The 20871-nt window shown below is 25.2% G+C and overlaps 1 protein-coding gene across 3 annotated transcripts in view; it reads left to right on the top strand.

The window, feature by feature from the left end:
* The window catches only part of LOC127281086 (sodium- and chloride-dependent transporter XTRP3), a 33757-nt gene continuing 12886 nt past the window's right edge, over positions 1 to 20871 (top strand). For 2 of the 3 annotated variants that reach the window (XM_051304579.1, XM_051304578.1), the window contains exon 1: positions 1 to 600. In XM_051304579.1, coding sequence (XP_051160536.1) covers positions 351 to 600 — 250 coding nt within the window. In that variant the 5' untranslated portion in view covers positions 1 to 350. The remainder of the gene's footprint in view (positions 601 to 20871) is intronic. The other variant, XM_051304580.1, reaches the window with a different exon arrangement.

The raw sequence follows: 20871 nt of genomic DNA, 5'->3' as shown, positions 1-20871 counted from the left end.
AAAACTATCTGAAAATTAAGAAAATTGTAAAATAGTTCCAAAAAATAGAATTTGATAAAAAAAAATATTGTTTTATTAAAAAGTGACATTTTCGAGTGTTTAAAACGTGTGCATTTTTTTCCCCCTCCCCACTCGTGAAATGAATTTAAAAAGTCGATACTTTTTTATAGACTTTTTTCTTTAACGGTGTTTTAAATATATTAAATATAAAAATAATTCTTTCGACATTTTTTCTCCCCACTAAACGAAAGGATTAAAGTGAGAAAGAAGAAAAAAAACAAAAGCAATTTTATTATCGTTTGGATAAAAAAAATATATATATATAATTAAAAAAAAAAACAAAATTTAGCATGGGGGTAAATCCGGAAAATTCAAAACACGGCCATGAATTGGCTCCCCTGAATGAAGGTAGATTACATACTGGACACAATGTCACCATTGTTGTACCAGCAAATCAAAATGCAAGAAATCAGGAAACCGAAGAAGCTAATCGGGCACAATGGAGTGGCAAATTGCAGTTTTTTCTCAGTATTATTGGTTACAGTGTGGGCCTCGGGAACATATGGAGGTTTCCATATTTATGCCAACAAAATGGAGGCGGTGAGTATATATATATATTTTCAAAATATATAAATATATCATTCTTCTAGCATGGGGAAAAAAATTTTAATAATATATTTTCTCAAAAATCAAAATTTTGTGGCCAATTTTTAATTTTTTTCAAAAATTTAATTTTCACTTCCTTTACCATAATTTTTTTTTTTAATTAAAAATTTCAAAATTTCAATTCAAAATCGAATTTTAATTTTATTTTTTACATTGGTGAAGTTCAACGATTAAGAAAAAATTTTTTTAATCAAATTATTTAGAATTTTTTAATCTAAAAAATTTTTTTGCAACGTTTCTCTCTGTGTAAAAAATTTTTAAAATAAAAATTTTAGGCAAAAAAATAGTTGTTTTTTGAGTAAAATTTTTAAAATAAAAATTTTAGGCAAAAAAAAGTTGTTTTTTGAGTAAAATTTTTAAAATAAAAATTTTAGGCAAAAAAATAGTTGTTTTTTGAGTAAAAAAATTTTTTTTTTTTTTCAATCGTTGATAATAAACGTTGGAGAATTTCATCAATATTTTTTTTATTTTTTTTTTATTTTAAATTTATTTAATAATTTGAATTGAAGAATAAATTTCAAATAGGGGGGAAAAAATTAAATAAGTAAAAAATAAATTTATTTATTTTCCACCCATATGGACTGTGGGGAATGTAAAAATAAATAAATAAATAAAAAAACGATATATTAAAAGAAGGAATAAAAAAGAAAAGATTTAAAAAAATTAAAGTTAAAAAAATAAATAAAAAACTAAGCTTTTTTTTCTTTGTGTGATAATAGAGGATAATTTGAACAATTATATATGAAAATTATAATCAAAGCTCTAAGAAATCAATTCTTTATAACTGGTTTGTGGATTCAGGGAGGTAACCCAGATTGAAAGTGCAGTCTAAAAGAATCAATAATACTGGATGTCAGTTGGTGAATAAAGTGCAGATGCTCTATTAGGAAAATTATTATTATTATTATTATTATCAAAGGCCTAAACTTCTCGAGGACTTTTAATTAATAAACTCACATATGACAGACGTCAAACATTTGAAATTTTAATCCATATATATATATGTATTTCAAACTTAGTTAATTCTCTATCTCTCTGCATATAAATTAATAATTTATTATTCTCGTACGCCTGAAACGTGCAATTAGAGAAAACTCAAATAACTCTCACGTATCGGCGAATTTTATTATCTTAAAAATAATAAAATTATCAAGAATCAATTAGTAATTTTATATTTAAAAGTATATTAAAAAAAAAATTTTCTTTTTTATTTTATTATTTATAACTCAAACTTTTTTTTAAAATTTGTGTGCACTTTTAATACTAACTCTATTTATATCAGGTATATTATTATTATTTATTTTTTTGTATTAGTTGTTATTATATTGTTATTGAAAATAAAAAAAATATAGTTATATATCAGGTCCCGTGAGTAAATAAATAAATATTATTAAAAAATTTTCTGTAAAAAAATATTTAATTAAATTTTTTTTATTATAAAATAAATGATATATTAATAATAATTGCGCATTACATCAAGATCATATAATCCAACCTGAAGGAATTAATTTTTTTTTTGTTTTCTTATCAAAGTTCTACACTCTGTTATTTTTGGAATATTTCTTAAAAAAAAAAAAAGAAAAAAAAAGACCACAAGCCAATCCCTTGAGAAAATGGGGAGAAATGTGATTTACCGTATTATATAGATCAAAAACTTTTCTTATTTATATATATGGATAAAATTTTTGCTGCGTCACACTTTCTCTATTCTTAATTGAAAAATATATTTTTGAACCAAGAAGCTGAATGAGAGATTTTCCTTTGACAGTTATTCTGTAATTTTTCATAGGAAAAAAAATATACTCAAAAAAAAATATATATAGAACACAATGCAAAAAAAAAAATTTATAAAATTTTTTTTCAAAAATATATTTTTCACAATATTTATTTGTCGTCAAAATTTACGTCGCGGTGAAATTCACAACGCATATGATAAGCGATTAAAGACAAATTTAATGAAATAATTAATTAATTACTTAATTAATTAATAAATGTAATAAATAATAAGTATTTTGTATGCCTGCAAATTTTTTTTCAAAAAATTACTGTTCAAGAAACGTTACAAAAAATTTTTTTAGATAAAAAAAAAAATAATAATAATAATAATTTATATAAAAATTTAAAATAATTAGGATTTAATTATATTATTAATTTAATAATTAATATTGAATGCTATAAATATTACATAAAAATAATAATAATAATAATAATAATAAAATAATAATATATGTACAAATTTATTGCGAAGCCTCAAAAATCAAAATATCTACAGGGAAAAAAATCTTTATCTGGAACAGCGATATGTTTCTCTAGATTAGCGAATACTTTCCCTGTTTTAGTGAAATATTTCGCTATTCCAGTGAAACTTATCTTTGTTTCAGATAAAGATTTTTTTCCGTGATAGAAACTTTTATTTTGAACAATTTTGTGTTTTTTTATTTTAACAAAAATATTTTACAGATTTTTAAATAAAAATTTTTCTTTTTAATAATAATCCTTTTCGAAGGGTTAAAGTTGAAATTTTTAGAAATAATTAAATTTCAAAAGATATTGTTAATTTTCAAACAATTATTAAATTTTACAGAACTAAAAATAATTTATCAAACAATTTTTGGAAAACATTTTTTAAAATTAATTGAATTTTCAAAGATTTAAAATTGAGATTTTTGAAATTAATTGAAACTTTAAGTGATTTTTAATTAAAATTTTAGATGATTTCACTAAAAATTTATTAGAAAATGCGGACAAAATACAATAATTTGAAAATCATTTTTTTTAATTGAAAAATGGTTTCAGATAGTTGAATTTTCAAAGAATATTATTAAAATAGTTAAAAATAATTGAATTTCCTTAGAGTTATAATTGAAATTATTAAATTTCAAAAAAAAAAAATTTTCGATGGAAAATTTTAGAAATAATTAAATTTTAGATGCTTTTAAATTCAAATTATTGAAAATTCAATAAATTTTGAATTCAAATTTTTGAGAACAATTAAATTTTATTTGATTTTAAATTTGGAAAATAATTGAATTTCAATTCATTTTAAATTGAAAATTTTGGGAAATAATTGAATTTTAATTGAAATTTTGGATAATAATTTAATTTAAGTTCATTTTTGATTGAAAATTTGGATAATTAATATTGAATAGAAATTTTAGAAAATAATTGAATTTTATTTCATTTTAAATTGAAAACTTGGTAAATAATTAAATTTTAAATTGAAAATTTTGGATAATTATTGGATTTTTAATTGATTTTGAATTAAAATTTCGGGTAATAATTGAATTTTAGTTTATTTTGAATTGAAATTTTTAAAAAATAATTCAATTTTATTGTGATATTTTTTTTTAAATTATAAACAATTGTTAAATTTCATAAAAATTTTAATTGAAAAATAATTTTGATATAATTGAATTTGTGATGTATTTCATTAAAATTATTAAAAATAATTAATTTAGTGAAGAATCATTTTAGTTCAAAATTTGTTAAATAATTGAATTGAAGAAGATCTGAAGAAGATCTACATTTTATACTAAAAAAATGTATTTTATTTTCATTTTTTTTTCAAATGTAAAAAAAAGTCGCATTTTATTAAAATAAGTCGATATAAAAGTCGTATTTTTGAAAAAAGTCGGAAAAAGTCGTATAATCCAAGGCCTGTAAACGAATAATTTTCATTATTATCATTTAATATGTAATAATATTCTAATAAGTTAAATTATTATTGATAATATTAATCTTTAATTTCTTTATAACAAACAATTAAATACTCAATTTGGCGCGCGTTTACTTTTGCTAGTTATGAATAAAATAATAATTAAAAAAAAAAATGAAGATATTTTTTAAATTAAAAATATTGCGATTGAAATCATATATGAAAATTTATACTTTCAAGTGTCGTTTATAAAGATGTAACTATCACAGAAGTGTCAGTTTGTGACGTTATCAACGAATCAATGACATACGCTATATACGTACGCTCACTAATCTCGTTGAAATTGATGAAATGCGATTCAAGCAATGTATATATGTGTATGTATATGTGTCCTGACGCGGTGAAAGGGACCTTACGGTTCCAAAGCAAATTTTACAGGAGAGGCGCTCGAAGTGTAGCACGAAAATAGACATTTGAGTAGTGGGGACGTACAACTGCAAATCAGCACCACTGCTCACCACTACAACGCTACACTCATATGTCTGTGAGCATGCTACCTTCGTGCATCTTCGGCTCTACCATATCTTGTACCTCCCTACTCTTTCTAAGCTCTGATGTAAACATTGCCCTGGGCCCGGCAAATGGATTCATTTTCTATTAAAGTTAATCGATTAATTTTGATTGACAAAATAATACGTAAATAACTTGAAATATCTTGTTCGGATTTGTCGGATTAATTAGATGAGGGCGAGCTGATTAAGAAGCATCTCCATTTTTAAAAGTAATTTTGTGGTTATAAAAGTTGGATTTTTGACAGAAGTGGGGACAGACATTGAATCTATGTGTCAGTGGCCCAGAAGGTGGCGCCAATTCTAGCTAGTGGCCGCTGCTGAACTAACTTACCCCAAATTACTCCACTTTAAATCTTTAATAAAATAATTTCCTCACAATATTATTGCAAAAATAATATTCCTCTATTATTCCTCCAAATGCCAACTCGAAATACTTTATCCTTTAAAGATGAGAAGAAATTTACGAAACCCCTTTTTGACAATGTTTAAACATTTTTTTAATAATTATTTATTAATTCTCTGAAAATCGTTGTTATCAAATAAAATTAATTTTTATTATTTATTTTATCAACAGAGAAATTTTCAATTTTTACTTTTCTTACAACAGTAAAAATAACATTACTTTTGCTGTATAAATAAGTTATATGTCTTGAATTTAAAATATAAATTATTATTATTATTATACATTATTAAAATAATGAAAATCTAATAAATTGTTTATTGCAATTTTACTGGCTTTAATATGAGATAAATCCATTTTCCGGGCCCAGCGCAATGTATACATCAGAGCTTAGAACTAGTGGGGAGAGACAAGAAATGGTAGAGCCGAAGATGCACGAAGGAAACACACTCACCGATATACGAGGGTAGCGTCGTAGTGGTGAGCAGTGGTAGTGGTTTTGCAGTAGCCACGAGGCGCCCGAGAATACGCGGAAAAGTACTTATGTTTAAAGCTATATAACACAATAAGTATTTGAAGGAGACAAATTTTAATTGTTGGAAATGAAAAAGCAACTCAAAAACTATCGATTGGTATAAAAAAATAAAAATCGATTTATTTAATCATAAGGTCCCTTTCACCGCGTCAGGACACATATATGAAACGGTAACTCGAGAGGCTAGAATATTTCCTATTCAAATAAAGTATGCAATTTTGTATTGCAACAGAAATAGAAGTTTGCTGAACCTTGAGTTTAGAAACAAAAAACATATGCCGGCAATAATATTGCTAAACATACTGTAAAATTTTCTTTATTTTGATCCGAGAATATATATACAAAGACCTTTATATATAACGTATTTGTTAAATATATTTTTCAAAAACAAAAATGAAATTTTTTTTTCGATTTTTCTTCGAAAAAATGAACGATTCAAAGAGATTTAAAAAGTTAAAAAAAACAATAAATCAAAAACATTTGTAAAAACACAAAAAAAGAAACAAAATTCCCTTTTTAACATATATAAATAATAATTTAAATAACTTTTTTTTTAAATTATATTTTCTTTTTTTTGGTCAATTTTATTTTGAAGTTATTATTTATATTTTATTATTTTATTTAAAAATATTATTTGTGATGCGCTCTGAAAAAAAGGACGTATAGAAGCAAAATGAATTATAGGTTATGTTTACGCTAATGTTTTATCTTGATTTAAAAGTTTCTTTTTTATTTAATTAAAATCAAAATTAGTTTTTATTAAATTTTACAGTTGTAATAATCAATTATTTTTGTATTCTAAATTGATTTTTGTGTATTTTTACTTCAAAATTTCGAAACATAACCTACAATTTTTTGTGCTTTTTTAGCGTCCCTTTCTTTATAGAGCGCGTCATATTTCTTATTTGAAAGCATTATTTATATGTTTTGTTACAGAACTAATATAATAATAGCTACAATTTTTTTTTTAATATAAATAAATTTTGTTAAAAAAGCTAATTAATATTTATCTTCATATATTTTTGCTATATTCCTTCAACATGCGTTTTATTTTAAGACCTTCTTTTAAAGATAACGCGAATAACTCTGGAATGTACAAACAAAAAGTGAGAAAAAAAATACAGAGCCTATTTCTGTTTTGCTTATTATTGCAGTCTCTGATTTGTTCATTTTTTTCAAACAAACTCCCCCCCCCCAAAAAAACAAGAAACATTGCAATTTTTTTTGTTTATGAATAATACAAAAATAATAAAAAATAGGAGTCAATTCATTATATTTCGATCAAAGCAGTTGCGACCTATTTTTTTAAAATTCTAATATTTTTTATATTTTTCTAGAAATATAATCTTAAATGTTCTAATAATATTTATTTTATAAATGTTTTTCTAGAAAATGAATTAGTATTTTTGAATCTGCTGAAAATTAAGTATTTTTGAAGCGCATGATGACTGCTTCTCAATTTTACTTTTAAAGAATTATTTTTCTTAGTAACTTCAAATACTCTATAATTTTTATAGGTACGAAATATTTTTTTTCCATAATTTCATTCTGACATAGTTTTTATTTTTTTTTATTTTTTATTTACCCGAATAAAGATTTTTTTTATAATTTTCATTTATCGAATTTTCTATTTCCAAAAAAATGCAAATTCAATAAATTTAAAAATTAAAAGAGTTCAAAAAATGTACAAAAGAATATTTAGATAAAATAAATTTTATGATAGATAAAATATAGGTGAAATAAATTTTATGTTTAATAAATGAGCCAAAAGTTCTGAACGTTGTTCAAATGAACGAAATAAACTGTAAAAAGTAAATCTTATTTTAAGATCAGTCTTAAATTCAGCAGTACTATGCCATAATGTATTTAAATTCAAATTGCATGTAAATTCATTGCTTAAATTCAGCAAGGGATGCATTAAAAATATTGCCTCTTAAAATAAGACACCTTTTCTGTCTTAAAATAAGACTTTCTTTTTACTGTGTATTTTTTTCAATCTATAAATTTATTAAAAAATTATGATATCAAATATAAAATAAAACAGAAAATTAAACAATTATTAAATTAATAACTTCCTTTTAGTTTTTAGATTTATTTAAAACAATATTTTGTAATAAAATTCGTATATTAAAGAAGTTGCAAAAAAAAAAATTTTGTTCATTTGAACGTTCAAAACTTTTGGCCCCGAATTTTTAATTTATTTTCATATAATCTGTTAAGTTTTAAAATTATTTTTGTTGAAATACGAAATATTTTACCTTAAATTTTGAAGTTTTATTAATTTTCAACAATTTCAAATACCAATATCTCCGCTCACCAGAAAAACACAGAAAATTGCCATTTTGGTTTTAATAATCGAATTGAACTTTTCTTTTCATGGTTTCGAAGTTTTGCGTTAGAGAAGCAGATATATATTTTCCAAGTTAAACTGAATCCGGGAATTTTGGTCAGACCTCTAAAATAAAAAAAAAACATTATTTAAACACTAGTATAAAGATTCCTTCGAAATGTTTACAATATATTTTTTTACAAAAGGTAATATTAAAATTTTTTAAATATTTATACATTTTTTTCAAATAGGAATAAATTGTCAAGGCTCTGTGTCTAAAGCCAGATTTTAAATTGATTTTATACGTAACTGTCTTATTTTTGTGTCAGAAAATATTAAAAATAAGTCAATTATATTATAATTTCACAAGGTTTACAACCTAACCTCAAAAAGTATAACATCTATTTATTTTTACATGGTTTTTAACCCCTGAGCTGTCGACAAGATTTCCACTGTTTGGGCCAAAAGTGTGTTGAAAAAAATTTTAACGGATTTTCATGACACTTATGGTATACTAAGGTTTTTAGGGTTGCTGATTACGAATCTGACATCAGTTTTTCAAAATTCAAAATGGCGGATCCAACACTGAAAAAAGGGTTTGGTATTCACAACCAAACGTTTGGTTGGTATTTAAGCAACCAAACTTTTTTTGTTGAATCAACAAAATGTTAGTTGTCCCAATAAAATCTTTAGTTAGGACAATAAAAATCCTTTTTTTCTAACTTTATTTGTGTCAAACAAATTTTGGTTGAAACAATTAAAATTTTGTTGATTCAACAAAAAAATTTTGGTTGCTTAAATACCAACCAAACGTTTGGTTGTCAATACTAAATCCTTTTTTCAGTGAATATGGTGGATTGAAATTCTTAAAAATGTGCGGATTCGATTATTGACCTTTTGGATCCGCCATTTTGAATTTTGAAAAACTGATGTCAGATTTGGAATCAGTGACCCCGAAAACCCCCGAGTAACCGCAGTTTGAGGAATATTTAAGATTTTTTTAATCACTTTTTATGAGTTGCGCATATACACAGAAAATTAAAAGGCATTAAAATAAGCTGCAACGCTTATTATTTTAATCCAATTTTGCTTATTTTAATACCAAAATGGATTAAAATAAGCAAAATTGAATTAAAATAATAAGCGTTGCAGCTTATTTTAATGCCTTTTAATTTTCTGTGTATGCGTCAACGACAGGCAACGGGTTAAGTGGATTTAAAAATTAATTATTTTATGAGCAAAAACAAATTTTGTACCACAAGTTCCCCAACCGCGGGGCTATTATGGTACAAACTTTTAGTTATAAACTAACTCAGATAAAAAAAAAATTCTAATAAAATTTAATGGCGTCTTTTTTTGTAAGCAAATGAGTAATGAATAAATATTCTACTTTACTATTATCAAATAATTATTTACTTGAACTAGATAATTTTTATTTGAATTAAATAAACACTATTTGGACCAATAATTTCTATATTTAAAGCAAATAAAATTTAATTGACTCAAATAAAAATTATTTGGTTCAAGGAAATATTTATTTGATAAATAGTTCAATAATCGTTTATATTTGAATGAAATAAATTAATTTTTCTAGTGTAATAATTTAAAACATTTTTGTATATAAAGTTTCCAAATTGTTTTTTAAGACAGAAAAATAAAAAATACAATTGAGACAAAAAATCATAATACTTTTTATTTAAAAAAATATTTCTTTAAAAATCATTAATTATAAATATTGGAAACTTCAGTATGGTTTAAATTTCAATTTTTTAAAAATTTTTTTCTCCAATTATTTTGTCAATCAATTAAATTTAACTAAGTATATAAATTAGAAACTGAAAAACAGTAAATTTTCCACTAGTGGAAATTTATAAAGAATTTATTTAGGGTCAGTTGGGGTAAATAGGGACAGGGGGTAAATAGGGACGAGAGGTTTTGGAGCTTAATTTACAGTTTTAAAATTAAGTTTTTTTTCCCCATTTACCCCAACTGACCCTATTTAAAAATAATAAAAAAAAAGAGAAAAATTATTTCATATTTGAATAAGTTTCAATTTGTTGGTAAACTTAAATTTCAAAGTTAAAAATTGAAAATATTTTGAATATTTATTTATCGAAAAATTTTGAAACAGCAATTTTTCTATATATTGAAAAGTAGACTTTTTTTTGAAAAACGCAATAGATATATTTTTATTAATATTCATTGTAAATGTTTTAAAAATGTACTGATAAAAGTTGTAAAAAGTGCATAAAAAATGCAGAATAGTTATGTTATATCTATATATAGTATAACTTAAATGAATATAGTGAAGTGATAAGTAACAATTAATATTTCCGATTTAAAAGTCGAATGGGATATATATAAAGCTCTTAAGAAACGGAAATGATGATATGGCTACTACGTCATCAAGGACGTGCGACGTAACAAATGATTGATATATATATTTGCAAGTGTGTATAATGCAGTAAGTGCTGCTGACCTTTTCATACACTCTCTGTTCGTATTGATCGAACGACAATGTATATATACTCTGTTGCGTTGCATCGCGATGTCATCCCAATTTTCTCGAAACGCATAAATAACATTTCGGTGTGAATTTTAAAATTAGCCAATCAAAATTTTCTTGATAATTTCTGATTGGTTATAATTTTTAAATTTACGCCTAAAAGATTCTGTCGAAAGTTAATTCGAAGAATTAAAATTTCTGTCAAATGAAAATTCGATCAAATATAAAGTAATTTTTAAATTAAGTTTTGGTTAATTAAACATTCTGCAATTTGAAAAATCGTTTATATGGAAGTTCTGGCAAATATAATATTTCGAATAAATAAAAATTTGATTAAACAAAAATTCTATGAAGTAAATGTTCGGCTATATAAAAATTTTGTAATACAGAAAATCGCTTCAATGAAAATTTTTATTCAAAAAATAAATAGAACAAATTAAAATTCGGCTAAAACAACATTCGATCTAATGAAATTATATCAAATAAAAATTCTAACAAATTAATCTTGGCATTATTAATATAAATTTTTATTCGGATTTTTGCGGAGTAATTACCTCCATGAAGTTGGCTTCGACGCTCAGCGCCGAAAATTGTTTTTCACAGGATCAAAAATTATGTATTATGTGAACCCAAGACCTTTTTAAAAAATAATTTAATATTTTTGGTTTCGACGCCAACTTCATGGAGATGAATAATTCCAGATTTCTTACATAAAGAATGTCGGAATATTCCACACTCATTTCTGATTCATTTTTTAAACTGGACTAGATTTAGATTGTTGTACAAAAAGACAAAAATTTAAGATCAGTCCGGAATTTTTATGAAATCTGTTTGTATAATACTAATCCGATTTTAATTCAATTCATTTAAATGGCCATTATGTTAAATGAAAATTAGAACAAATAAAAATTTGTCTAAGAGAAAATTTTATATGTAATTTTGTTGAATAAAATTTTTAACAAATTAATTTTAGGCATTATTCATGCGTCTCATTTTCTCTCGCGCATATATGACAATAAATTATGAGCAGATGAATTCATAAATTATTCATCACTTTCTATCAGTCTTCTATTATTATCATCATTATTATCAACATCTCAATTTTTGCCGATAATTATATACAGTAATTATTAAAATGATGAGATTATTGTAAATTTTAATTGTTTTTTGTTATTTTTGTCAACTACGTGTTATTTATTTTTAATTTTAATAATTACTAACATTAATAAAATAATCATTAGTAAGTAAATAATAATTAATACTTTTTATATACTTCAAAATTTCTAAATAGTACTGACAAAAATAATAATCTTTCTGGTATTGTTGAAATATTAGAAAAAATAATTGTAATCCAAAATTATTTTTTAAATGATGCCAACATAGAAATCTGAAATTCTGGAAAGGTCGAAGAATCATTTTGAGTAACATGAAGTTTGTCCCTATTACTCATTTCGATAGCCAACTTAAAATAAGTTGCAACAAAAATGAGTCCAAGTTTTTTTTTGTGTTACACAAAAAACCAGGAAGTGGTCCACTCATGACTACATTCCCCTACATATGTAGAATATCACAAAACTATACATGACCTTAATATTTCCTCATTTTATTGTTGAAAATATTATTAATTTAGGTTATGTTTTGTGATGTTCACTTTTGGCCGTATATGCCTACACTTTTTTGTTCTTTTCTAACTCACATGTTGTCATGGCAACACGTGCGTTAGAGAAGGACAAAAAATTGTAAAATTGTATCCTGACATTTTCAGGACTTTTCATGTTAAAAATTACATTTTGTAAGTTTTTCATTAAGTTATAATTCCATGAAAACACGTTTTTTAAGTTTCAATTATAGGCATATTGAAGAATTACATCCATCTTTCTAGAGTAATATTTTGGTAACATTTTTACCCATCACAATATTACCTTTTACCCTGTACCTAAACGCATTTTACCCTCTACTCACAATCACTTTTTACCATTCTTTTTTTTCTGTGAGATTGAATTCTGAATTGAGAAAAATCAACAATAATATCAACAAATCAAATACAACAAGGTGAATAATAATAATGATGATGATAATAATAATAAAAAGAAAACTGCGCAAAAGTGATATACATAGAGTGCAAGGTTAATACCGCAAAGATAAATGATAATATTCGCGTGACCCAGATAATAGACGAAGAAATGTCATTTATGATTGTTCAAATGTAGAAAATGAATATATAAAATCGATTTTGAAGAAACTTTTTGAGCCACGCGAATTTATGGAAATTCTCTCTCCCTCTCTCTTTCTATATATATATATATATATATATATATATATATATATATATATATATATATATTTAATGGAAATAGCATTTCATACGATATAAGAGCAGGCAAAAAGGGGGACATTGAATCTTCACATGTTCCAGTGGAAATTTCCACGGGATCAGGTCTCAACTACGTTTAAATCGATTCACCCCAACAAACGTTAGAAAGCCACACATATGTATGTACACTATTATTATATAGATGTGAGCGGGTGTCAGCTATAGGTTTTCTTCAGGGGTTTATATGTATATACATTAGAAATCTAAAACGTTGAGTTTTTATCCAATTCTCTATACTTATAATCAAGCAACGTCACTTTTTGATCCTTTATTCTTTTCATCGCCTAAAATCGATTTTTATCAAAGTGCTGAATGTGAAATTGCGTTTTGTGCAAAAAAAACTATTCTCCCTCTATATATGTATAAGTTCTTTACAATATATATATATATGGAACATCCATCAAAAAAGAAATATATATATATTCTTTCTCTGAGATTATAATCTCAATTGTAAGATATTTCTATTGTTTGTTTGACATTTGAAAATACGAGTTTATATTCTAAAACTTAATTTCTATATATAGATATAATTGACAAAAAAAAGATTTCATGTTAAGAGGAAATTATTTTTGGAAAAATATTAAATTTTCTCTCATGCAAACCACACATTATATAACGTTCAAAATTAAGAGTGTCGAACGGTCTCTGAAATTCTTTGGCATTTAACTATCGCCCTATAAAAACGGCACTGAACGTAAAAATGATTGATTTTAAAATGCTTTTTTCTTAAAACGCGGGTACTTTTTACAAAATCGGCCAAAACACCAAGGATTCTTATCTTATAAATTTCTTAAATCCAAAAGATTGTGCAAATCTGTACAAAAACGCGATTGTAAAACGAAAAGTAGGAAAGTATAATATAATGACAGCTGCTATATTGTGCTCCCTGCATGCTTCTGCCACCTAACGGCAGCAGGACGTAACAAAGCTGTCATTATATTACTTTCCTACTTTTCGTTTTACAATCGCATTTTTGTATAGATTTGCACAATCTTTCGTATTTAGGAAGTTTATAACATAAGGATCCTTGGTGTTTTGGACGATTTTGTAAAAAGTGTCTGTGTTTCGAGATGTAAGGCATAATGATTTATTCTGAAAACAATTTTAATTCAAAATTGATCTAGAATAATAATAAACGATTTTTAAAAAAAATAATTTTTTGCCTAAAAAATATTTCTTGTAGTTTTCATTAATCAACATAAATTATAGAAAAATATTTTTTATGCAAAAAATTATAAAATTTTTCATTTTAAAAATTATTTCTTTAAACATCGTTTATCATAAACGTTGCGTATTTTAGCTTCGTATCTAAAATAGGAATAATACGAACAGATTTCATAAAAATTCTGGACAGATCTTAAATTTATCTTTTTGTTCAAACTGATATTGGTCTACTGCGGATGATTTTCGGACTGTTTTTTGTACAACAAGCTGAATCTACTTCAGTTCAAAAAATAAATCAGAAATGAGTGTGGAATAATCCGACATTCTGTATGTAAAAAATCTGCAATTACTTCGCAAAAATCCGAATTTTATATGGTTTTTGCTGCTTTCGATACTGAATAATAATTCGTATAAATAATGCCGAAAATAATTTGTTAGAACTTTTATTTGATAGAATTTCATTATGATCGAATGTTGTTTTAGCCGAAATTTAATTTGTTCTAATTATTTTTTGACAGAATTTCCATTGAAGCGATTTTCTGTATTGCAGAATTTTTATACAACCGAACATATTTACTTCACAAAATTTCTGTTTTATCGTATTTTTATTTGTCAGAATTTGTATATTTGTTTGAATTTTCATTTAATAGAATAGCCATTTTTTAAATGAATTATTAATCAGCAGAATTTCTTTACATAGAATTTATTTTTAGAAGAATATTTATTTGTTTGAAATATTATTTGACAGAATTTCCATATAACCGATTTTTCATATTGCAGAATGTTTAATTAACTAAAACTTCATTTAAAAATTAATTTATATTTAATCGAATTTTTATTTGACATAAATTTTATTTTTTCGAATTAACTTTCGTCAGAAACTTTTAGACGCAAATTTAAAAAATAACCAATCAGAAATCATACAGAAAATTTTGATTGCGGTTAATTTTAAAATTCGATCCGAAATTGTTTCTGGCCAAATGTCTATTCTATTAAATAGAAATTTTGTCAAATAAATATGTTTGTTTATTTAAAAAATCTGTAATATGAAAGATTGGTTTAATGGAAAAATTCTATATCAAAAAATAATAATTAGAACAAATATAAATTGAGCTAAAAAAAATTCTATCTAACATAATTTTATCACATATAAAAATTCGAACAAATTAATTTTCAGCATTATTGATGTGTCTCAAAATCAAAAATATATGATATATTTTGTTACGTACGATCACTTAAACTTCCCTCGGTACTAGAGTACGTAACACTTTTTCAAACCTCTCTTTAAATCCCCTAAATTCTTACATAATTTTAAAGCAACTTATTATGTCTATAAATTGCGCCGTACACCACTAAAAGTACTTTTATTTAATAAAATTGATTCTTTTTTTATAATATCAATCACGCGATGCCAATTTTAATTTATAATTAAAGATTAAAAATAAATTTATATTGTGCACTTATTGTATTTGAAAATTGTTACTTTAATACCAATATTACATCATTCATATATATATAAGATGCTATGGATAAAAAAAACATAAAAGATTCATATGAAAGAAAGAACATTGTGCCCGTCAATAAACTAGGGTTTCCCACCCTTGATGCATAATATACTATATTTTTGTATCCTCCATCGTTAACAGATTATAGTCATATTCAGATGCGTATAACTTGAACATAAATTTATGGATTTTAATTATCAACCAGTGTTTTTTGAAGGATTTTTCATATATGAGGCAAAATTCCTGAAATGTCCGAACAAAAAATTAAAAGTTCTCGAATTTAATCCATACTTTTCTAAAATGTTGTTACTGTTGGTAAAAGTCTAAAAATCAATTATTATTGAATTTAATAAAATAGTTTTTAAATTACAACGTTTTTAATTTTTGACTTTTGAAAAAAAAATTTTTTTTCAATGTACAATATTTATAAGTAGAATGCATAAAAGTTAACATATATATAATGATTTTTAAAGCTTTTTTGACGAGCTACACGCTGTTAATAAAAATTTTTTTTTTAAATAACATTTGACCTTGAAATTCAAGGTCAAAATGTTAATTTACACTTATCTCAAAATCGGATTTTTTAAAATTATTTTTAACTATCTCAATGGAAAGCTTGACTAATTTCCTACAAAACATTTAATTTTCAGAGTGGGATCTTTTAAAGTTTTTGAGATATTAATTAATTAATTAATTAATGTTTATAACAAATGAAATATTTTACAAACGAATAAAGTTACCGTAATTCTGAAGTTAGTAATTGAAAGTTAACGTAATTCCGCATCCAACGAGCCCTATATGAAGTATTTTGGATAAGTAGACTGTTAATAAACAATTAGTTAACATTGCAATTGTTTATTAACAATCTACTTATCCAAAATACTTCATATAGGGCTCGTTGGATGCGGAATTAGCTTAACTTTCAATTGGTAAGTTCAGAATTACCATAACTTTATTTGTTTGTAAAATATTTTATTTTTTACTAACAACAAGCATCCAAAAGCCCTATATGAAGTATTTTTGTTCAATTTTAGTTAAATAACAATAAAAAATGAAATATCTTACAAACAAATAAAGTTATCGTAAATCTAAACTTACCAGTTGAAAGTTAAGCTAATTCCGCATCCAACGAGCCCTATATGAAGTATTTTGGATACGTAGATTGTTAATAAACAATTGCAATGTTAACTAATTGTTTATTAACAGTCTACTTATCCAAAATACTTCATATAGGGCTCGTTGGATGCGGAATTACGTTAACTTTCAATTACTAACTTCAGAATTACGGTAACTTTATTCGTTTGTAAAATATTTCATTTGTTATAAACATTAATTAATTAATTAATTAATATCTCAAAAACTTTAAAAGATCCCACTCTAAAAATTACATGTTTTGTAGGAAATTAGTCAAGCTTTCCATTGAGACAGTTAAAAATAATTTTAAAAAATCCGATTTTGAGATAGATGTAAATTAACATTTTGACCTTGAATTTCAAGGTCAAATGTTATTTAAAAAAAAAAAATTTTATTAACAGCGTGTAGCTCGTCAAAAAAGCTTTAAAAATCATTATATATATGTTAACTTTTATGCATTCTACTTATAAATATTGTACATTGAAAAAAATTTTTTTTTTCAAAAGTCAAAAATTAAAAACGTTGTAATTTAAAAACTATTTTATTAAATTCAATAATAATTGATTTTTAGACTTTCACCAACAATAACAACATTTTAGAAAAGTATGGATTAAATTCGAGAACTTTTAATTTTTTGTTCGGACATTTCAGGAATTTTGCCTCATATGTACTTTTCAATGTTATAAATTTTTTTTCAAAATTAAATCTTATTTTTCAGTTTTGACCCTCTTCGGAAATTTTTTCTTCCTTTTTTTTGAATTTTTTTTTTTTTTTTAGAAGGACGAGATTTTTTCCAACAAAAATAGAGGTCATTCAAGTATTACGTAAGCATATTTTCAAGCGTCTTTGACCCCCCCCCGCCGCCTTAGATGCTTACGTAATAGTTGAATGGCCCCACCCAATAAAAAATTTACTAATGGCGCAGTACTGGCACCCAGTATTGGCGCCAAAGTTGGCGTAACTTTGGGATGATAACATTTTACCAGTATTGGCTACCAGAGTTGGCACCACTACTGGTTCAGTACTGGCCGAGTACTGAAAAATAACATCCAGAAACAAATTACAATAATTTTATTGACTATTAAAATATATAAGTTTGTAGCTTTAATTATTTTTTATAATTTCTATTAAGAAAGGTTAATCGTATATTTTATATTATTGCTAATATAACATTTGTGCAATTTTACTTGTGATTGTATTTAATTTTTGAAATTAAATGTATATTATAAATTTTATTTTTCAAAAATATTAATTTTTTATAAACAAATTTATTTATTGTTAGTTTGATCGTTTAAAATTTTTTTTGGTTTATTGCATATCTGAAAACAAAAAGAAAATCTTGCAAAATGTTTTAGACTTGGTCTCAGGAAACTTTTTGTTTAAATAATTTTACCCGAGATTTTACCCACAGAAAAAGCAAAATAAAGTAAATTTTAATTTTGAAAAATAAAATCAAGTTGAAAAAATTCTGATGAACAAAATATTTAAAAACAAAAAAATTCATTGGGTTCACTTTAGAACTTTTTGTAAACTAGTATTACTCAAAAAGAAAATCTATTTGAGCCAATATTGGTTCAATATCGGCTCAGTACTGGGAGGGTGGTACTGCACCAGTACGGATACAATGAAAATACCAGTACTGGTTCAGTACAGACTGCCCAGTCTCGGCAGCCAATACTGAACCAATACTGCGCCAATAGTCAACTCTGGTATAGTACTGAAATTTTTGGTTGGGCATATATTAAAGCGAATAAGCTATGGGAAAACAAAAAGTTTGTGAGGAAATGTAAAAAAACTATTTATTTTCTTATTTTAAATTTTCTCAATGAAGTAGTATAAGGATCTCCCACTCTATGGATATACATTCGAAAAATTTTGATGACGATTTTTCTTTTCTACTTGAGTCATTCTTACACTGAGAGACCTTTTGCACTCACTAATATTTTGGGCAGTCACGCTCCCAAAATTGCACCGCCACACACCAAAACCATAGTGGCGCTGCTGTCACTTACCTTGTTCCGCTGCAGTCCAAAAGGTCTCTCAGTGTAGTTAGCGATACTAGCGCTCTTGCGGGGAAACTGTTGCAACTCAGGTGAGAAATGAATTATTACAAATGGCGGACATGTAAATCTACGCATGCGTTATGTGTTTAGCAGACGAAAAATGTGAAAATTCTTGAGTTGCAACATTTTTACGTTAGATGTACTCCAATCGCTAACTAAGTATGACATCAGACAGAAAAAAAATCGTCATCACTTTCTACATTGAAAGACTTTTTATTTCAAAATGAGGAAAACTCTGTTTTTGTACTGTTTAGTCGTATTATCTGGTCAGAAAGTAGTACGTTCATAAGATTAAATAGTACAAAAACAGAGTTTTCCTCATTTTGAAATAAAAAGTCTTATGAGAGCTCCTTATACTACTTTGTACTTTTCCCGAAAACCCATTGTTGTCCCACTTTCAAACATAAAGTTTTAAAAGATAATTATGTGGATTTTAAAATGCCAGTGTCATTTAAAACTTCAAAACTTTCACCCACAATAATTTAACAAAATTACAAGCTAGTTCAATAACTTTAAACATTTGATCTCGAATTGCACCCCTTACACGGAGAGAAATTTCTAAGAATATTTACCGTGCTGACACCTGAAAGTGAGTGCAAAGTACATTCTGGCAGTTTTTACTGTGCTGCCCTTACAATTTTGCATTACAGATTGTATAGAGGAAGCACAGTACAAACTGCCAGAATGTACTTTGCACTCACTTTCAGGTGGCAGCACGGTAAATATTCCTAGAAATTTCTCTCCGTGTATATACAATAGTAGTTTTTGGAAAATAGGGGTGGTTTTTTAAATTTTTTTTTTTTTTGTAAAGAACCTTAGATGCTTACGTAATACTTGAATGACCCCTTTTTTAAAAAAGGGAGAGGGTGTTTTTTAAAAATAGGTTATTGATTTTTATAGCCCGAAATTATGGTACAGATTATTTTTTATTTCCAATTTTTTATATAAAGGTAATTTTTTGTACAAGGTGTCATTCAAGTATTACGTAAGCGTCTAAGGGGGAGGGAGGTGTTCCTGAGTTGCTTACGCACCATACAAAATTTTAAATTTTTCCATTAAAATTTGCTTATTTGGAGGTGATGGGGGGCTTACATAATACTTAAAAAGCCCCTAAAGGTAATTTCAAAATTCATTTGTAGTTATGCTATATAACTAAACGTATCTTATAAAAAATAAATTGATTATAAAAAAAATATATAGAGAAAAAAAATATAGATTATTTTAATCCATTTATTTTTATCTACAATTCATTCAACTTTTTTTGCTTCAATGTTTTTTTTAAAAAAATTATGTAGTATAATATATTACAAAGAAGGGAGCTTAATTAATTTATATAGGTCAAACAAAATTAATGAGAATGTCTTATGTGATTAATTTAATAAATTTTTTCGATTTGGAAATTCATTTTTTTTCTCCCCTTCCTCTATTTTTTTTTCTAACCTCTCAACTATATAACAGAGGAATTTCTAGAAGCTTCCATATCGGTCCCTTTCATACCCTTTGCGAACTAAAGTAATTCGATTGTGAGTTTGTAGTACGAGGAAGAGAGAGAGAACATCAGAATGAGAAGAGAGTGAGAAAGTTTGAGAGTATATGTTGCTGGATCAATACGAGACAGTCTGGCTGCTTGGCCTGTAAAGGATACATGAGAAAGAGAGAGAGAGAGAGAGAGAAATGTTGTGAGATGGTATGCGGAAGGAAAACCCCCTATATAGATTTCATAAGGATTGAGATGGTTAGGGTCTATTTTCAAGGACATATAATATACTGAGTCCCATTTTGCTAAATATTTATAGGTACTCAACGGTACTCAAATTATATTACTGGAATTCATTTCTAAATATTCATGTTTATTATTGAAAAAAAATGTTTTTAGTACAAAAATTTTAGTAAAATTTAAACGAAAATCGCTTTACGCATGTTTCGACGCGTTTTTGTTTGGTTCTATGATCAAAATATTAAATAAAC

Source organism: Leptopilina boulardi, unplaced genomic scaffold (genome assembly GCF_019393585.1).
Source record: "Leptopilina boulardi isolate dan_hultmark-lab unplaced genomic scaffold, ZJU_Lbou_2.1 LbouV2_265, whole genome shotgun sequence".
Lineage (NCBI taxonomy): Eukaryota > Metazoa > Arthropoda > Insecta > Hymenoptera > Figitidae > Leptopilina > Leptopilina boulardi.
The sequence above is the reverse complement of the archived record's forward strand: the minus strand, read 5'-3'. Positions and strand labels throughout refer to the sequence as shown.